This window comes from Epinephelus lanceolatus, chromosome 10 (assembly GCF_041903045.1).
Source record: "Epinephelus lanceolatus isolate andai-2023 chromosome 10, ASM4190304v1, whole genome shotgun sequence".
NCBI lineage: Eukaryota > Metazoa > Chordata > Actinopteri > Perciformes > Serranidae > Epinephelus > Epinephelus lanceolatus.
In genome coordinates, this window is record NC_135743.1 from 35,319,509 (window position 1) to 35,335,719 (window position 16,211).

General features: G+C 41.1%; 1 protein-coding gene across 2 annotated transcripts in view; it reads left to right on the forward strand.

Annotated features, from left to right (window-relative positions):
• The window catches only part of zfpm2a (zinc finger protein, FOG family member 2a), a 137,410-nt gene that overhangs the window by 25,779 nt on the left and 95,420 nt on the right, over nucleotides 1-16,211 (forward strand). For both annotated transcript variants that reach the window (XM_033640726.2, XM_078171975.1), the window contains exon 2: nucleotides 10,753-10,911. In XM_033640726.2, coding sequence (XP_033496617.1) covers nucleotides 10,753-10,911 — 159 coding nt within the window. The remainder of the gene's footprint in view (nucleotides 1-10,752; nucleotides 10,912-16,211) is intronic.

A 16,211-nucleotide genomic window follows, 5' to 3' on the forward strand; every position in this document is an offset into this window, starting at 1 on the left:
ATAGTGGGTCTAAAGCTCCCAAATTGAAGGGCAATTACGACTTATAAACCTTTATAATTGTGTAAATGGAAAAAGGCAGCTCTGTTCAGTTTAGCTCACTGTGATGCCTGATTTCCCCTCCTGCCATCATTCCAATTAGTGTATCGCAAAGACAGCCACCTCTCCCTCAGTCACCGCTGTTCCTCACTCACCTCCTATCACACACACTGCTGGGGCTTTTTTTTTTTAAAACATAGTCTGGTATGATTGTTACAACCGCACAATGTCTCAATGGTGTAGCTGTCATCCATTTTCCTGTGTGCTTAGTGCCACTCCTCAGACACCGAGGCAGGTTATGTCAACCAAATAAGGCACTTGTCAGTAACACAAAAAGACATTGTTGCTGGTCCATTGTTACCTGCTCTGCCAGCTATCATATAGAAAGTGATGGAGTGACGGTGTTTTGGAGCGCGGTGCAGGCTCCAGAGCCCCAGGGGTATTATGGGTGTAAATCTCCCTCACACAGTTCTGCTCCAGGCCAGGGAGAGCATCATCATTAGCCAGAGCAGATGGAGGGGCTTCAGCACTGTTTTCCTCTCTCTTCTGTCGGACTATACTGCAGGAATCTGGTTTGATACAATGCGAGCGGATTGGAAGCAACAGCCAAGCGAGACAATGAATGATGAAATCCACATGAAATCAGATGAAAGCTACAGTACACACATAAGAAGGCAGTCTGATTCATCATTTATTTGTGAAGTGATGATAGTGGAGGTTTGTTTAAGTGCTGTGTGTGTTCATACAGTATGCCTGTGTTCTTTTGTTTTGAGGGCAGCTGGAAAGTATCATGTAAGGTAGGCTTTGACTTCTAATGATGGCTATTAGAGATTAAATGATTAGTCGAATAATCAATGAGTCCATCAACAGAAAAAGAATGTAACTATTTTGATAACTGGTTATAGCAAAAAGTGATTTCTCAGGCAAAAGCATCAAACAGTTTTTGGTTCCACCTTCTCAAATGTGCGGATTTGTCGCCTTTATGTGTTTTACATTATCATAAATTAAGTGTCCTTTAATTTTGGTCAGACAACACAAGATATCTGAAGACGTCATCTTGGCCTCTGGGAAATATTTTCTCATGTTTTAAGAAAGATGAATCAAGAAAATATTTCGTCCGATTGCTCAATTAATGAAAACAGTTAGCTGCAGCCCTGAAATAGAGCTGAAACAGTTCCTCGAGTAAATCAATTACTGAAAAGTATCGATGCAAATTAACTCCATCAAAGCATTATTTAATCCACATTCCTATATACAGCACACTGTGTTTCACATGGATGATTATTACTGTGGCACATTGCGTTAACGCTGTATACACGTGACATGAAGAAACCTCAGTAAATATCATACATCCATGCTCAAAATAGAAGACGTAATGTAAGGGCGCAGTTTGCTAAATGATGGAAGAGAGATAATATGACGAGGGGCGAAGAGAAGAGACGGACCAGAGAAAACAACAGAAAGTGTCCAAAGTTCAGGATCCTTTCATGCTGAAACAAAACAAATACCTTGTACAGTGAGTTCACAGTAAAATCAAACTAGCCTACAACAATAGCACAACTTAAAAACTTCAGCATCTCAACAGACATCCAGTGCACGGAGTGGACCTGACAGAAGGTAACGTTAACATTAGCATTAATGTTAGCCTCCCTCCAAACTCTCTGTGCCTGTAGCTCCACGCTCATCCACCTGCAAAAGTCTGCCAGAAGATACGAAACCTGGGAATCCCCACCAGCGCATAGGGAAACCACATATCGTTGTTCTGCACAAACTGCCCACACTGCAATGACTCAAAGCTCTTTGGAAATCGGTGAAGTTCCCCATTTAAGACCGTACGTCAATATAGTGGCTGGTTATGCTTTCATGTATTGACTGCAGCATTTTTTCCCTCTGTGTTTGTTTTCTTGACCAAAACTATTCATATAACCACATAACCAGAGTCACACACACCTACAGTACTTTCATCACAGTCGTGCATAAAATACCCCAAAAAGTAGAAGTTCAGGTGTTGTAAGTAGCAGCTGGACTCTGGTCATTCTATGCAATTCAAGCAATAAAAATATAGATTTTTCTAAAAAGGAAGCCAATAAGTTTTTCATTTAATTGACCTGTCGTATTTTCTCCTTTGTATAGCCTATATACTATTGCCCTTTAATAAACCAAAAGTATGTATTTGAATTGGTATTACATAACAAATCTGTGTTTATGTTTTATATCTTGAAGTATAACTTTTGTACACCACAGTTCGTAATATATCGCCCAGATTTTTATTCTATGGCAGTTTCCATCTATTTTTTTTAGAGTAAGCTGCTTTTTCATGTGATGAGCCATCCTCTGTATCCAATGGTATCTGAGACTTTGAAGTTTTTTTTAAATTACAAAATCAGTCAATTAATAACAATAAAATTGTAGGCTTTCTAGAGATTTTTATACTGGATTGCAGCACATGACCGATACCAGATATTATGTAAAATGCCAGTATCAGCCTGATATAGCAGCATGATTCTGAGCAGCTAATCAGTGCAATCATTTATCAATGAGGAGTATTTATCTCCAGCAGCCACTAGCTCCCCATTGATGCAGCAGTATTTCACAGTGTGCTAGAGGCCTGCTATCCAGGGAGCAGGGAGTGTGTGTGCATGTGTGTGTGCTGTCTGAAGCACTGGCAGAATCCTAATCTTCCAGCAAGAAGCTTCACATGGCCAGATCAAGAATTAGGAGGGAGGCTGAGGGGTGGGGCGGTGGAGGGAAAAAAAAAAGCCCATCTCGTTCTGTGTTTTAAAGGACAGTGCTTTGAATGTCATTTGACAATTTCCTTTTAATTAGAACTAATTTACAGAAAGATGCCCACCAGCTAATCTTTACAGGATAATTAACTTCTATTTTCTTTACTTTTAATTAAAAAGTGGAAAAGATTTAGCTGATCCATAAAGAATTGTTCTTTTGAAATGTTCATCAGACTTCACACTTCTTTTGGCATTGGTAATATTTAGATCCTATCTGCTGCTCACAGTCTCCACTGAGTTATTGCAATGATTTTCTCCCCCTTATCCGAGGTATTAAGAAGTGGAACTATCAATAGTAGAAATAGGAACCAGAGGAAAATTAGAATTGAATTAATGAAGAATTTATTGCGAAAGGAACCCCCCATCCTTCATAATGCTGGAATGAAATTGACATCTTAGATATATCCATTTCATAGAAATTCCTTGATGGGAAAATATTGTTTTATCTACATTATTTGATACAGTAATCATTTTTCTTTTTTCTGAAGGCTCCCCATTAAATTCTTTGAAATGACGCTAGACTAAAAGCTAATTGTTGCAGAGGCTGCGTTCACAATATTGCTATTTCAGCCCCCTTAGACTCGCAGGCCACTGATTGTTATGAATATGATGCTTTTCAGGTTAAACAGCAACCTCTTATTAAGCACTTAAGACAAAGCAAAGCGCCTGGTGCTGCTACAGGATGAAAACTCTCTCATCCTCATCAGAGCTGGTGCAGAAAAGTCTTTTCTCGCCACTTTTAGCACCTTCCAACAGACTTTACTTAGTGGAGATAAAGTGAGCCAATATGAGGTGAGCGTGCTGTAGACAGAGCCTCCACTTGTCTGCAGACGAGCCAATGGCTGAAGATGGATGCCCCCACTTAACCATGATAGCTCCCTGGAGGAGCCTCACTCAATGGCTTCATTAAAAGTGAACGTTCTAGTGAAAAGCTCGCTTATAAACCAGTAATTAAGACCACACATATTTTACCTGCTTTGTTTCAGCTGTCACATCCGGTGTACAGGCACATGGTTAACTTTTATTTCCTTATAAGTAACAGAATGACACTAATAAATCATTCAGCCACAGGAGAACCAAGTGTGTAACAGGAAGGAGTCGAGGATGCTTAAATACAACAGACTGGCCGTTTTAACAGCATTTTAATCTGCCCGTTGCCCCTGCAAAGCAAATGTTACCCTGCAAGAGAGGCATTAGTTAAGCCCATATTACTTGGAAGACAAGCTTTGTGACTTTTATGGACCAAACGTTGTACCAGTGTCCACTTGGACGTGCGTGTGTGTATGTGTGTGTGTGTGAGTGTGTCTCTGTAAACTCTAGAGAGGCAAGTAGAGGCAGCAGAGTGAAGCAGGACCCAGCTAACTCCACAGAGAAGCTGGCTGGCATCTGCTGAAGCCCTCGGGCACGCTCAGAGGTGCCTCCAGCATTTTAATGGCATAGTCAAATGCCAGCATGTTTTCATGCCATTCCAATTCAAATTCATTGGATAAAGAAGTAAGAGCGTGTTATTCCCCTTCAACAGTCCAGACAGAAACACTGGGCGCAACAACACAGAACTTAGCAACTCCGCAAACATGCTGGGATCCAACGTTGTGTCTGATTGGAATAAGATACTCGACCAGAATTATGTTAACAGTGTTTGTGAACAAAAATAATCTCTGTCATAGAGGGATAACATTATTCTGCATCTGGGTAGCAATTTCACACAGAGTGAGTGATATTGACAGCGATACTTTTTCCCAGCCGATGGGTGTGTCTCAGTCTACTGCACAAAGCGTAAACGTACAGTAATGTAAACTTAGCGGGCCATCTGAATGCATGATGTCATCAGATTGCATTTAGATGCCTTGTCATCTCTAGCTCCGCAGCCCCACTAAAGAGGGTGCATGTGCACATGTGTGTGTGTTTTACAGAGATGTGAATACATTTATTCATCCCACCCCCCCGATGAACCCGCACCTCCCTCCTTTTCACCGCAATTTCCAGACAAGCGTTGGTGCTGAGTTTTCAAGCAGTTTATTGACTGTTGATTGTAAGTGCCCGAATTTAGGAAGGCAGCCATTTCTAATCACGAGAATTACATTGCTTAGCAACCGGAAAATCAAGTTAAACAATACCATTGCTTATTCTTGGTCACAGACTGCAGCTCTGAGAACACATCAGTCTCCACTGAAGCTGTTCTGCGCTCCTCCCAGCGCACACACACACACACACACACACACACACACACACACACACACGCTTACACACAAGCAGCCATTCACAGACAATATACAAATGGTAATTTACTTTTGACTTGTGTTACAGCATTAGCTCCACATTTAGTTTGATCACAGCGTACAACTCGGAAAAAGGCTTTTTTTTAGTAGCGTTTACGCAGTATGAAAAAGATGTTAGAAATGAAAAATTCCTTTGAGGGTTCCTGTAGCATATTAAGCTATTAAGAGTTGCGCAAATGGTATCTATTTCATTACAGTGATCAAGGATTAAATTAGAGGCTTGAGCCCTGTAACATATACACTAAGTCTCCTCCAAGGCTGAGGGAGCCCTCTGCTTCCCAAAGGTCATTAGAGCTGAGGAGAGAGTATGGCCCCCAGTCTCTCCTTGCCTCTCTCCACTTTCTCCCCCTTCTCTTTCTCTGTTCTATCTCTCAGCCTTCCCAATGCTTCGTGCAAGATGAGACGAAATAGTTTTTTATATTATTCACACTTTGCTGTCAGAGAGCGAGTGTTTTTCTGCAGCCGTGGAGGTAAACATATGAATGTGCATCTAAGCCTACCTGGCTTACAGCTACTTGCAACCTGAGACAAAGCCTATACTTCCTCCCCCGCAGAAGTTTGAAGAGTCCTGCAGAGTATGTGTGTGTTCACCTGGAAGTGAGGAAGGCCCAGTATCAGTGTTGGCACAAAAGACCAGTCACTGGGAGCGGAGTTGGCAGAGGTTGAGCCGTGTGGCCCTGTTGGATTTTAGGGCTGCATTATGCATTCATGTTTAGTCTCAGGTGCTACGTTTTATCCCCAGGCCAGCTTGGACACATTTTCAATGGACCTTTTGGATGAAAAACTGTATAGGTGGGAGCAAAAATGATTTCCATGCTTATAGAGATCTGCCGCTTTGTTCTGTCAGATTCAATTACCTCACCTCTAATTAGGGAGCTATAGAGGAGGCTGGGTTTGTGATCCACACATCACACTGTGGAGCCTGCTGATAATGTGAGGTATCGCTATCACAGCCCGGCCACAAGCTCCCCACATTGCGGACGGCTGAAAAAGCACGCCATGAAATTAGCAGTCACTCATACACTTTTGCACATACACACATACTTGTTTAGAGCTCTTCTGTTTTTTTTTTTTTAAAGTGTGAGTTTCGGAGGCAAGGTTGGCATATCTGTGTGTTTTTTCCATTTTCTGTTTTAGTCCACTGAGGCACAGACTCATGTACAGAGTGTTTTCCTGAAAGATATGCTCATTCCTCCACCTCTGTCCGTACTCCTCTCTTCCCTGCTCCCCTTCCTCGGTGACTCATTAATCCTCTGTCCATCATATGGTCTCAGAGTATCACCCCATTTTATAGACTCAGTGGGGGCATTACCATATCCCTCTCCGGAGCTCCACTCCGCATGGCCGATCCCTATCAGACAGAGGCCATGCCATGAACAAAAGAGCCACTGTGATCAAGCCTGCATTCAGCTACCAATGTCTCTATTAGCATTGGCTGCTCCTGCCTGCTGCTCCTGCTGCATGACTGTTTGAACAGGGCTGAGATTTCTCTCTCTAGTCAGCAGAGGAAGAGTCTGATGAATGCGGATGATACAGTTCAGGGCGGAGGGTGTGGATGACAGGGCTGTGGGGGAGGTGGGCTGCAGGGATACGTGGACACTGACCCTGATTGAGAGGAAGTTCAGACGGAGTGCAGTTTCCTAAAACATCCTCTTAAAATTGAGCAGATATGAGTCTTTGTGCTGGGATGATTTCAGCAAACCAAGCCTTTCTCTAGAAAGTAAAGCCCATGAATTAGCACTTGAAAGTCTGACCTGAACAGCTGTCAGACTCATGGGTAAAGAGAAAATTGTAGGACTGCGACTAATAATTATTCCCTTTATTAATCTAATGATTATTATTCATGATTAATTTATTCATTGTAGTGGTTCCCAACCTTTTTGTCTTGTGACCCCTTAAAATGAAGGAAAGTCTTGCAGTGGCGTGAGGTGGTTACGACTGGCCCCAATGCACACCAGTCACTAGTTATACAGCACATGCACACACATCATATGGCCTACGTGTATTTTACAATAATGTATCTTATTGCTGCTTTTTTGTGTGAAAGACATGGCTGCTCGCTTGGCTTGCAGATGTGCTCAGCCTGTCAGTCTTGACAGGTTTTGCAGCCATAGCTATTTATTGTATTGTATCAATGCGTAAACAAAAAGACACTTTACACTGGACAACATCAACATACGTATTACCCAGAAATCATCATTGCATATGTGTATATGAAATTATTCATTCAGTTGAATAGTTTTCATAGTTATTTAGAATAAGTATATCATTTTCTTATAGTAGATTGCTGCTGACTATTTTACAAAAAAAAAAAAGAAGGAAAAGGGAACCATGACGGAGATGGGATTGCCTTTGTGAGGGCATATAAAGAAAATTGCAACATTTTCAATTTATGCGGAGTTCTTCTTTGAACACAGGTGCATTTCTGAGGTGGCATTCTGAATCACTCGTAAGGGCCCATCATCTGCCCAACACATTGTTGGAGGGCACTCTCGTTCTCCATGGGTCCCTCCTCTCCAAGGGCCCCAGTGCTGCGCTGCCTGCACTGTCTATGTCTCATCAGACTAACAACAGGTTATGGCTCATTAGAAATGGTTAAGTATCCACAATTCTATAGCAAAGTCAGATTTTTAAGTATGAAACATAATTTTGTGTAACAAAAACACTTTATTAGTCATGTATTAATTATTAATTCATTATTGTTATACCCTTATCATCACATGACCACCTCACATTTATTTAGAATCCTTTGAGGTTCCAATTTGGGACCCGTCAGTTACGTAAGGGGCAAAAAAAATGCCCTTTACCAGTTCTGTGAGCACCGGGTAATGTCTCCGTATGTCAAAACCCCAAAAATATTCACCTTAAAATGATATTAAACATGTATCAAATGGCATTTCTGCTGTGTAAATTAAAAAACCTTGGTCAATCAATTATCAGAATTGTGGTTAATTAACTTTTTGTTGATTGGCTGATGAAATCAACACTATTTTTTAAGGGTTGCAGAAATGTATCTGCATGTTTTGAAAGCTTAGAAGCATATTTCACATTTGAAAAGAGCCATTTAACATTGTTTTTTTCTATGTAAACAGTATAATAGTTTAAGACACCCACATGGACCAAAGAAGGGTTTGTGTTTGTGTTTATATTACAAGGACAAGGCAGATGCAATAAGGAAAAAGATTACCAAAAGATTTCTGAGCAAGTTTCCAAAACAGTGTTTCCTCTGTCTCTAATTCCACGATTTACAGATGTTTGTGTCTGTTTTAATGAGCACACCATTCTAAAGCAGACTGTGTTGTTTTCTGTGGCGACGTGAAATGCGGACGCTCTCTCCGCGGTGTCATTGGCCATCTGAACTCCAGAGGAGGCTCGATAAGAGGGTGAGGCAGCAGACATTCCTCTGGCCCAATTCGTCAGCAGACCCCTATAGAAATGCACCAACAAGCGCGGGTCACACAGTGAATGTGACAGGATTTTAAACAGTACACAACTAAATATAGCAGGAACGCCACTATCAGAAAATGAGTTAGGAGTGTGGTGCTAGTCGTTTAGAAAGTCATTATTCTTATCATTGCTGTCTCTGAAATAATTTCAGGTCTCTCCATGCAATGAATACTGTATAATAAACTAAACATGTGAGAATGCGCACAAACTTTGGTAATCTACGCAGTACCCAAGAAGTAGCCATCAGACCCCCTTTAATGTCTCCGACTGGGTGGAGTATTTCATTTTTCCATATTCAGTAAGGCCTCCAGTGTCTTTATCAGTTTGAAAATGCTCCATTTAGTTACTATCTGTTAGAGTGGGGAAGTGAGATGCCCTTATTCTGAGTCTATTAAACCTCAATTCTATCTCATCTTATCTCCCTAATCTTTGTGTCTTATTGACCATGAAGTTTATCTTTAATCTCCCTTTACCCTTATTATCGCGCAACACTGTAGGTCTATTTTCTATGGTGCAATGGTGCTGCTGTATTTGCCGGCAACAGAGGAAGAATCGTTTAGTTGTACACACAGTTCTTATTCAGCTGTGTAATGGAATGTGTACAGAGTGTGTGTATAGAAATGTATTTCCCCGCTTTCTTTCACACTGTCCTCAATTGCCTTGGCAGGAGCTTTTAACGCCAGTCATACAATCTCCCCTTGATACTGCGATATTTATCTCTCGGTATCATCTTAAGCGATGGTAGACTCATCGAGTCACTTCACGCCTCACTTCACTCCTCGGCGAATCAGCAGAAGGCATCAGATAAGATCATAAAACTGTATCCTAATTTAAAAGCAGCACTCTGCCTCCGCAGTGTCTATTAGAGATCTGTGTGCTAATTCTTTTCATGTCCGGGGCTCCTGCAGATGTAGGCTTCTACAAAGGAGTAATTTATAAGACTAATGAAAAGAGCAAGCAGTTTGTGGACATCAGGGGGGTCTTTTATGAGGCTCGGTGCGGGGAAGAAAGAGAAACAGGAGAGGCACACCAGCCCCACTTTCTGAACTGAAATTATTGCTTTATTAAAGCTGAGGGGCTCACTCCCGCTACAATAGAACAAACACATTGAAAGGTGTCGAGAGGATATCAGTGCACTCTGTTTGAGCTCCAGAATGATGCACAAGAGGCTGCAACATAGCTCATGTGTGACAGACGGAAGCAGAGACAGCATCTCGCAGGCAGTGATGGCAGCACTTCTGATATGATTATTCCTTTAAACACTGCTCAAGATGGAGATTTTTTTTTAGGAAAATGACGCAAGTTTCTTGTATTATTTCGAATACAAACTAACCTTAAACTTGAAGTGTTCCATCACTTCTTTTGCTATGTTAATTCATGTGCAGACGCTGGCGTCGTGTGTTGGTGGGAAGGAGAGGTGTGCAAGATGCACATTATCTTAATAACATTCGAACGCCGGATGAGATGTTTTTTCAGAACTAATACAATTCAGGTAGCAGTACAGTAATTCCATCAACGCCCTTGATTGAAGCAAAATGGTAATATGCAAATACAAAAAGAGATGTACAGCTACAAGCAAAACTCTGAAATCATTTAGATTTAAAGAAATAATATTGCACAGAGGGGGGAAAACATTAATCACACGGAAAAGTGTCTCCTTTAAGATTGCACTGGTGTATTACCCGGAGGCATGGAATGTAAATGGAAAATCAACATTGTACTCTGTGATAAGGCTAACAAATTAATAAAAGTATTTTCTTTCCTCCTCCCATGCTGATGCCTGTGTGAAAAGTCTGGAAAGGAACTTTTTCCCCCCCTTTCCTTTTCTGTGTGAGGTTTTGTTTTGCAGGTAGCGGATTAACATCAACGCTCACCTTGGCTGCAAGTCAGCTTGTTTTTCAGAAAGCACCACTGTCTCAAAGGGCTTTTTCAATAGCTTTAATGGAAGCACCTTTGTAGAATATAGCAGTAAAATAATATTCTTTATTGACATAGCCTTATCTTTGTCTATACTGGATGTCTGAACATGGAGGGTATAGACATACCGTGCTGTGCTGCGCTTTGAGTTGCATCTGCATTTGTGGTATCTCAACAAAAGAACCAAGAGGAGGGAGCTTTTTTTTTGAGAGCCTGAAGGATGTGATGAAACTGCTCAACATCTCCCTTGTGTGTGTATGTATGTGTCTGTGTGTGCGTTCCCTCAGGTCCTCTGGAGGATGGCCTGGAGGAAGAGGAGGAGGAGTGCGTCTCCGAGGAGAACGAGCTCCTGGCCAAAGACGAGTTCTCAGTGGAGGAGAACTTCTCCACTGAGTTCGAGGCTGAGAACATGAGCTGTGAAGACATGGAGTACTTCTGCAACAAAGGTGAGGACCGTTTACTTATTGGTAAAAAGGCCGTTCTCCACAAGCACCTTACAGAGCTCTTTTTAATACCTAATGTGTGACAATATGTTAAGCCGCCCTTGTGCCAAGCATCAAAAATAAGTTAAACTCCTGCTAATGGCTTCTAATAAAATTCCTCAACATGTTCAAATCAAACCTGGCAGAACTTGTATCCGTGTGAGAATTTCTCCCGCATCACTGCCTAGAGTTGAAACTATCCATTCTGATATTTGATCCCGGCAATCCACCCAAGAGCAGTGGTTTGATCTGAGAGAGAGATGGCATCGGCAACACTGGCTCTCCCTCTGTGATAGTGCTGTGAAGGTGTGCTACGGTACACCAATGCACTGGAGAGCGTAGCACTTCCCTTTGAGCCAGCGCTAAAGCTCTGTGAACGCTCAGCAGCACCTGCTACTGCTCGGAGGTCCAGCACTATAAAGCGCCTTAGCATCGCCAAATGCGCCCGAGCCCTCTTTGAACTCCAATTCAATTAGATTGCTTCTTTGTATGTTTGTTTCATTTCGGTCACACCTTGCCATCACAGGAGCTAATTTGTGGTCTGCTCCAGGTTACAGTGTGAAGATGACAGACTTGTCCCGCCTCCCTCCCCCCCAAACTCCCCCTACCACCCCCACCTCTTCCTACCCCCCGGTTGCGTGGCTTTCACTACCCCAGGTGTCCCCACTCTTACTGGCGCACGGATGCCATAAATTTGACTTTTTAATGAAGAACCAATGCTTTGAATGTCTGCCTCCTCTTTCTCCTTTCAAAGGGAAAATTGTTTAGAATTATTTCTTCACACTTCTAAACTGATGTGCCTCGTGGGATTACATTATTGAAGAAAAATAAATCTTTCATGTTTCAGGTAGGCTATGCCCCGGTAATCGTATCAATAATGTTTTCCTTTTGTTCTCAGGGAAAAGTTGAACGGCGCAATTGTTCGGAAATTGCAATTACCAGCGACGCTTCGTTTGCCTTACCCTTTGTCTCCATCGTAATGTGTCCTTACACAAACTTCAAAGTGAAATGTATGGTCTTGTAATAACCCAGTAGCTATGAAATAGATGGTGCAGTACACACTGGTGGTTACAGCTTGAAAAAAAAAAAGTACAACTTCTGAAAATCTTCAAAGAACCTTGTCAGAGCCGTTTGATATTTTCATTGTTTTGGATAAAACCATGTGAGGAACTGGGCCTCAAATCTCCTTTCAATGTTTATGAATAAAGTCAACACTAAATAGCAATCCCAAATGTCAAATACTACTTTTTGGGGAAAGCGGTAATCTGTTCCTTGTCATACACAAGCCTTGCTAGTCAGATTTTTTTTTATTACTTTGCTATCTAAGCTTACAGAAGCTAAGTCTCCCATTGCCTCCTAAGACCTAAATGATGTACTATCCAAATTTTTTTTTTTCCTCATGGCAAGTTGTGCGCAATCATCAGGTGTAGCCATTCTCCCCATGATCCCTTCCTCAATTAGATCTATTTAAAACTAATGTCGGAGTGGCTTAAATTTACCCCACTTATGTGAAACTGCCGTGAATTAAACAGGACGCAATCCTGGCGGCATTAAATGGTTTAAGTGTGTTATTCCTCGACTATAGGAGGAAAAAGAGAGCCCCCTTGATTAACTAAACCCTCTCAAATGTGATGGCGTGCTGTAATTAGCCCTGTGCGGACTTGAACGTGGGTTTTAAAGCAGCCACTCATCCCATGGCCTTTATCTTCTGCTGCTTCCCGGAGAATAAGGTCTCCCGTGTAAGGTTCCTCCACTGAGCAGTGACTCTCTGGTCTTAGCTTAGCCTTGTATCTGTGTAGTCACTCTCTGAAATGGGCTTGTCAGGGGGACCTAAAACCTCCATTAAAAGTTTCAGTCTATAATAGGTATTAAAAAGCTGTAGGAACACAAAGAGGAGTACCAATTTTCATTAACATATGAAGCACTTATTAACTTTGATCAGAGTGCGGTGAAGTAGCAAAGCCGCTTAAAGGCGCAAAGGTCAAGAAGTTGAATGCCACCAAAGACTCAGTCATTTGCCTTACCCTTGCAGAAAAGGGACTCCCCAGATAAGTGCATGGAGCACCTTGACGTCCCATCTTGGTCTGAAGCTTGGGAACCTCTAAATTGGGTGATGGTTGACTCTATAACCTGTTTAGTTAATGGTGTCATGGCTCTCCATGGTTTTTGGTGCGTTTGAGGAGGTGGTTTGTAAGATGCTGGTATCACATACAGAGTCCTGTTAGTCCTGAATTGCAACATCAATTATGCTCAACAGTATAATGCAGTTTTAAAGGAGCAGTAAAACATCGCCCAGCATATTTTCTCCAAAGCTCTACCGTATTACCTATATTAACGGTTCCTTACCTTTTAGGCTTGTGATCTGATTGCAACCTTTATCACTAGTTGCGTATGTCCATGGGTTGTGACCAGCTCAACAAGAGTTAATGTTGTTGTATATGGTCCCTTTCTCACTGGAGAAAAAAAACACTTAAACCCACAAATATGTTGCTTTTGTCTTAATTGGAAAAGGTTACAATCTGCATTAATTCCTAGGACAAATGACTGCAGTAGTCACAGGTATTTATCGGCTGCAGCTCTGATCAGCAGTGATGGAAAAAAATGTCCCCCCTGTTTCAGCACGACCTGCCACAACAAATTCCATCCGTCCCCATTCTAGCAGTGATTGAACATCTTTTGAAATTAGTCAGCACCAAGTTTGAGCAAGACACCGCTGTAACATTTTCACTGGCCTCTATGCTAATTTACACAGTTTACTAACCCAGTTTTCCAGCGCATTCATGACGACGAACGCGACACTACAGTAACAAACAGAAAGGGCTACTTGTATACTGGCAATGTGAAAGGAGTATATCTATTTTTAGCAGGTTTAACCATGTTTAAAAAACCCAGGTAAGGGATAAGAGGGTTTCTGAAATATTTTAGAGGCCTAAAAGGTAAATTTTTAATTCACAAAAAAACAATGAGATGTATGTATGAGAATAAAACTTTTCTAGCAGAACAATGATTTTTGGGCTTTTCTCTCTATTTGTTGTCTCATGACCCATCAGCAGTGCAAAGTAATTGAAAAGGGGGTACTTAAGAACTATTTTGAGGTACTTTTTCAGCACTTAACTTTAGTATTTCCATTTTATGCCCCTTCAACTTCAACCTCATGATGTTTCAGAAGGAATTATTGCACGATTTACTCAACTACTTTAGTTATTAGTTACTTTGCAGGTTCAGACTTTAAATGCAAAAAATGTGATCAACAAATTATTCATGATGCATTTTTATTGACTCACCTACCCAAAGTGGTTAAAATAGTCTCATCTAGATCAGTCATGTCAATGTGTCAAAAATCACAATACAATATTATGGATTAATATTTAAAGGGTTCATTCCTCAAAATGGGTGCTTTTTCTTTTGTTACATTAAGTAAATTTTGATAATGATACTTTGATGATGACAACACTGTATTTTTACAGAATTAAACTTCAGAATGAAGGACTTTTACTCGTGGTGTTTACATATTTTTGCAGTGTTTTTACTACTTTTACTTATATAAAAGATCAAGAGGTCAGCATTGGGAACTATCAATAGTAGGTTCATTTTTTTACTTTTGTGTTACTGCCATAACTAAAAGATATAAGGGATGTACTTCTGAGGAAAATATATTGAATTCTTTGGGTTTGATTACAGTCAAAAATTTGAGTTTCAGAAGCAAAACCTTTTTTGTGGCTGACTTTGTTTGCCATGCCTGGGAAAGAAGGCAGAGTATTTTGTTTGCGACTGAGCAGTAAGATGTATGATTTCTTCTGGATTGATTACTGCAACGATATTGTAATGGTGTCTTCGAACAACATGAGAGTTGGACAAATGTTTGTGCATGACACAAAAATGTCCATACACAGCAATCAAAGTCACAACCAAAAAAACTCTGATACACATTCCAAAAATAAAGATATCAATCAATATTATCAATAATAACGATGAATGTGTACGCCTAAACTATTGCAGTTACAGTTGTAGCACTCATCTACCATTAAATGAATGTCAGTGACACTCCACATAATGTTAGTGAAACAACATACATGGGTGTGAAATGAAGCAGATTGCTGGAATAGCAGAGCCCCAGAGAGAAGGAACTGTGTTTTAATAAACATGGAATTAGAGGGGGTCTGCAACCTATTGAGAGCTCTGTGAGAAAAAAACGGTCACATATCTAAAGAAATAACCTTGGCTTTCCCTGCGATTAAAACAGAATCTTACCTCAAACAACTTCTCCTGCTCGGTCAATTTCACATTTATGGAGCTCTGCTTGTGAAGAGCCCTCAGTCGACTCCACAGCGAAGATTTATACTCTATTGACACACCTGGCTCCATAATTGTGAGAAAGATACCTTTTTTTTATATACACTGAGTGGCATCTTTTTTACAGAAATTGTGAAATTTCACCTTGCTGTTTCACCCCCTCTTTTATTGTTGGCTATCTGTGAAGTTCAGCACAGGGTGTTGCCACAAGCTGTTCCCTTTGTGCGTTCCAAGTGTTGTCTGATGACAAATGACTTCCTTAGTTAGCTCTGACAGTAAATTTACATGTCATTTCATGTATCTCATTTCCTCGATGTAAAACACCTTTTTGTGAAGTAATACGACATGATTTTTTTTCCCCCAGCTTAAACTATTTGATTCTGACGCTGTTGTGAGTGTTTATGTGTCAGGAGACATCAAGCACAACTAATGTGAACATATTGCACTCTTCTGCACCGTTCTCCTCAAATTACAAAAATTATAATGCAGGCGGAAATGTTTTATCACAGTGCAAGTGAGGAGTGAAAGCTCAGGACTGCACACACTGTACTTAACAACGCAAATAACAAACCCACCTTGACCCTTCAAATAACCTCTCAGTGAGTAATTTGACTTGCAGCGGTCAGAGACGTACAGTAACAAACAGAAAGTGGCAGAATTAATTATGCCACTCTTTGTGTAACACAGAAGTAATCAGAATCTCCAGCAACACAGGAGGAAGATCTCCTTGGCGCTTTCGCCACAGCTGCCAGTACCCAGAATGGTAAATGTGGAATTTTAATGCACAGTTGATGCTGGAGAATATGGGGAAATGCTAATTTGTGGTGCGATAAGATGAATCGAGTCATCCCTTTAGCCCCATTTGACTCAGTGGAGGAAATTAATCATTAATGTTTGTTAAGTATGACAATCTAACTGGGCCAGATCTACATGCTCAGAGACTGAGGCAGAGCGAGATAAAGACCCAGGCT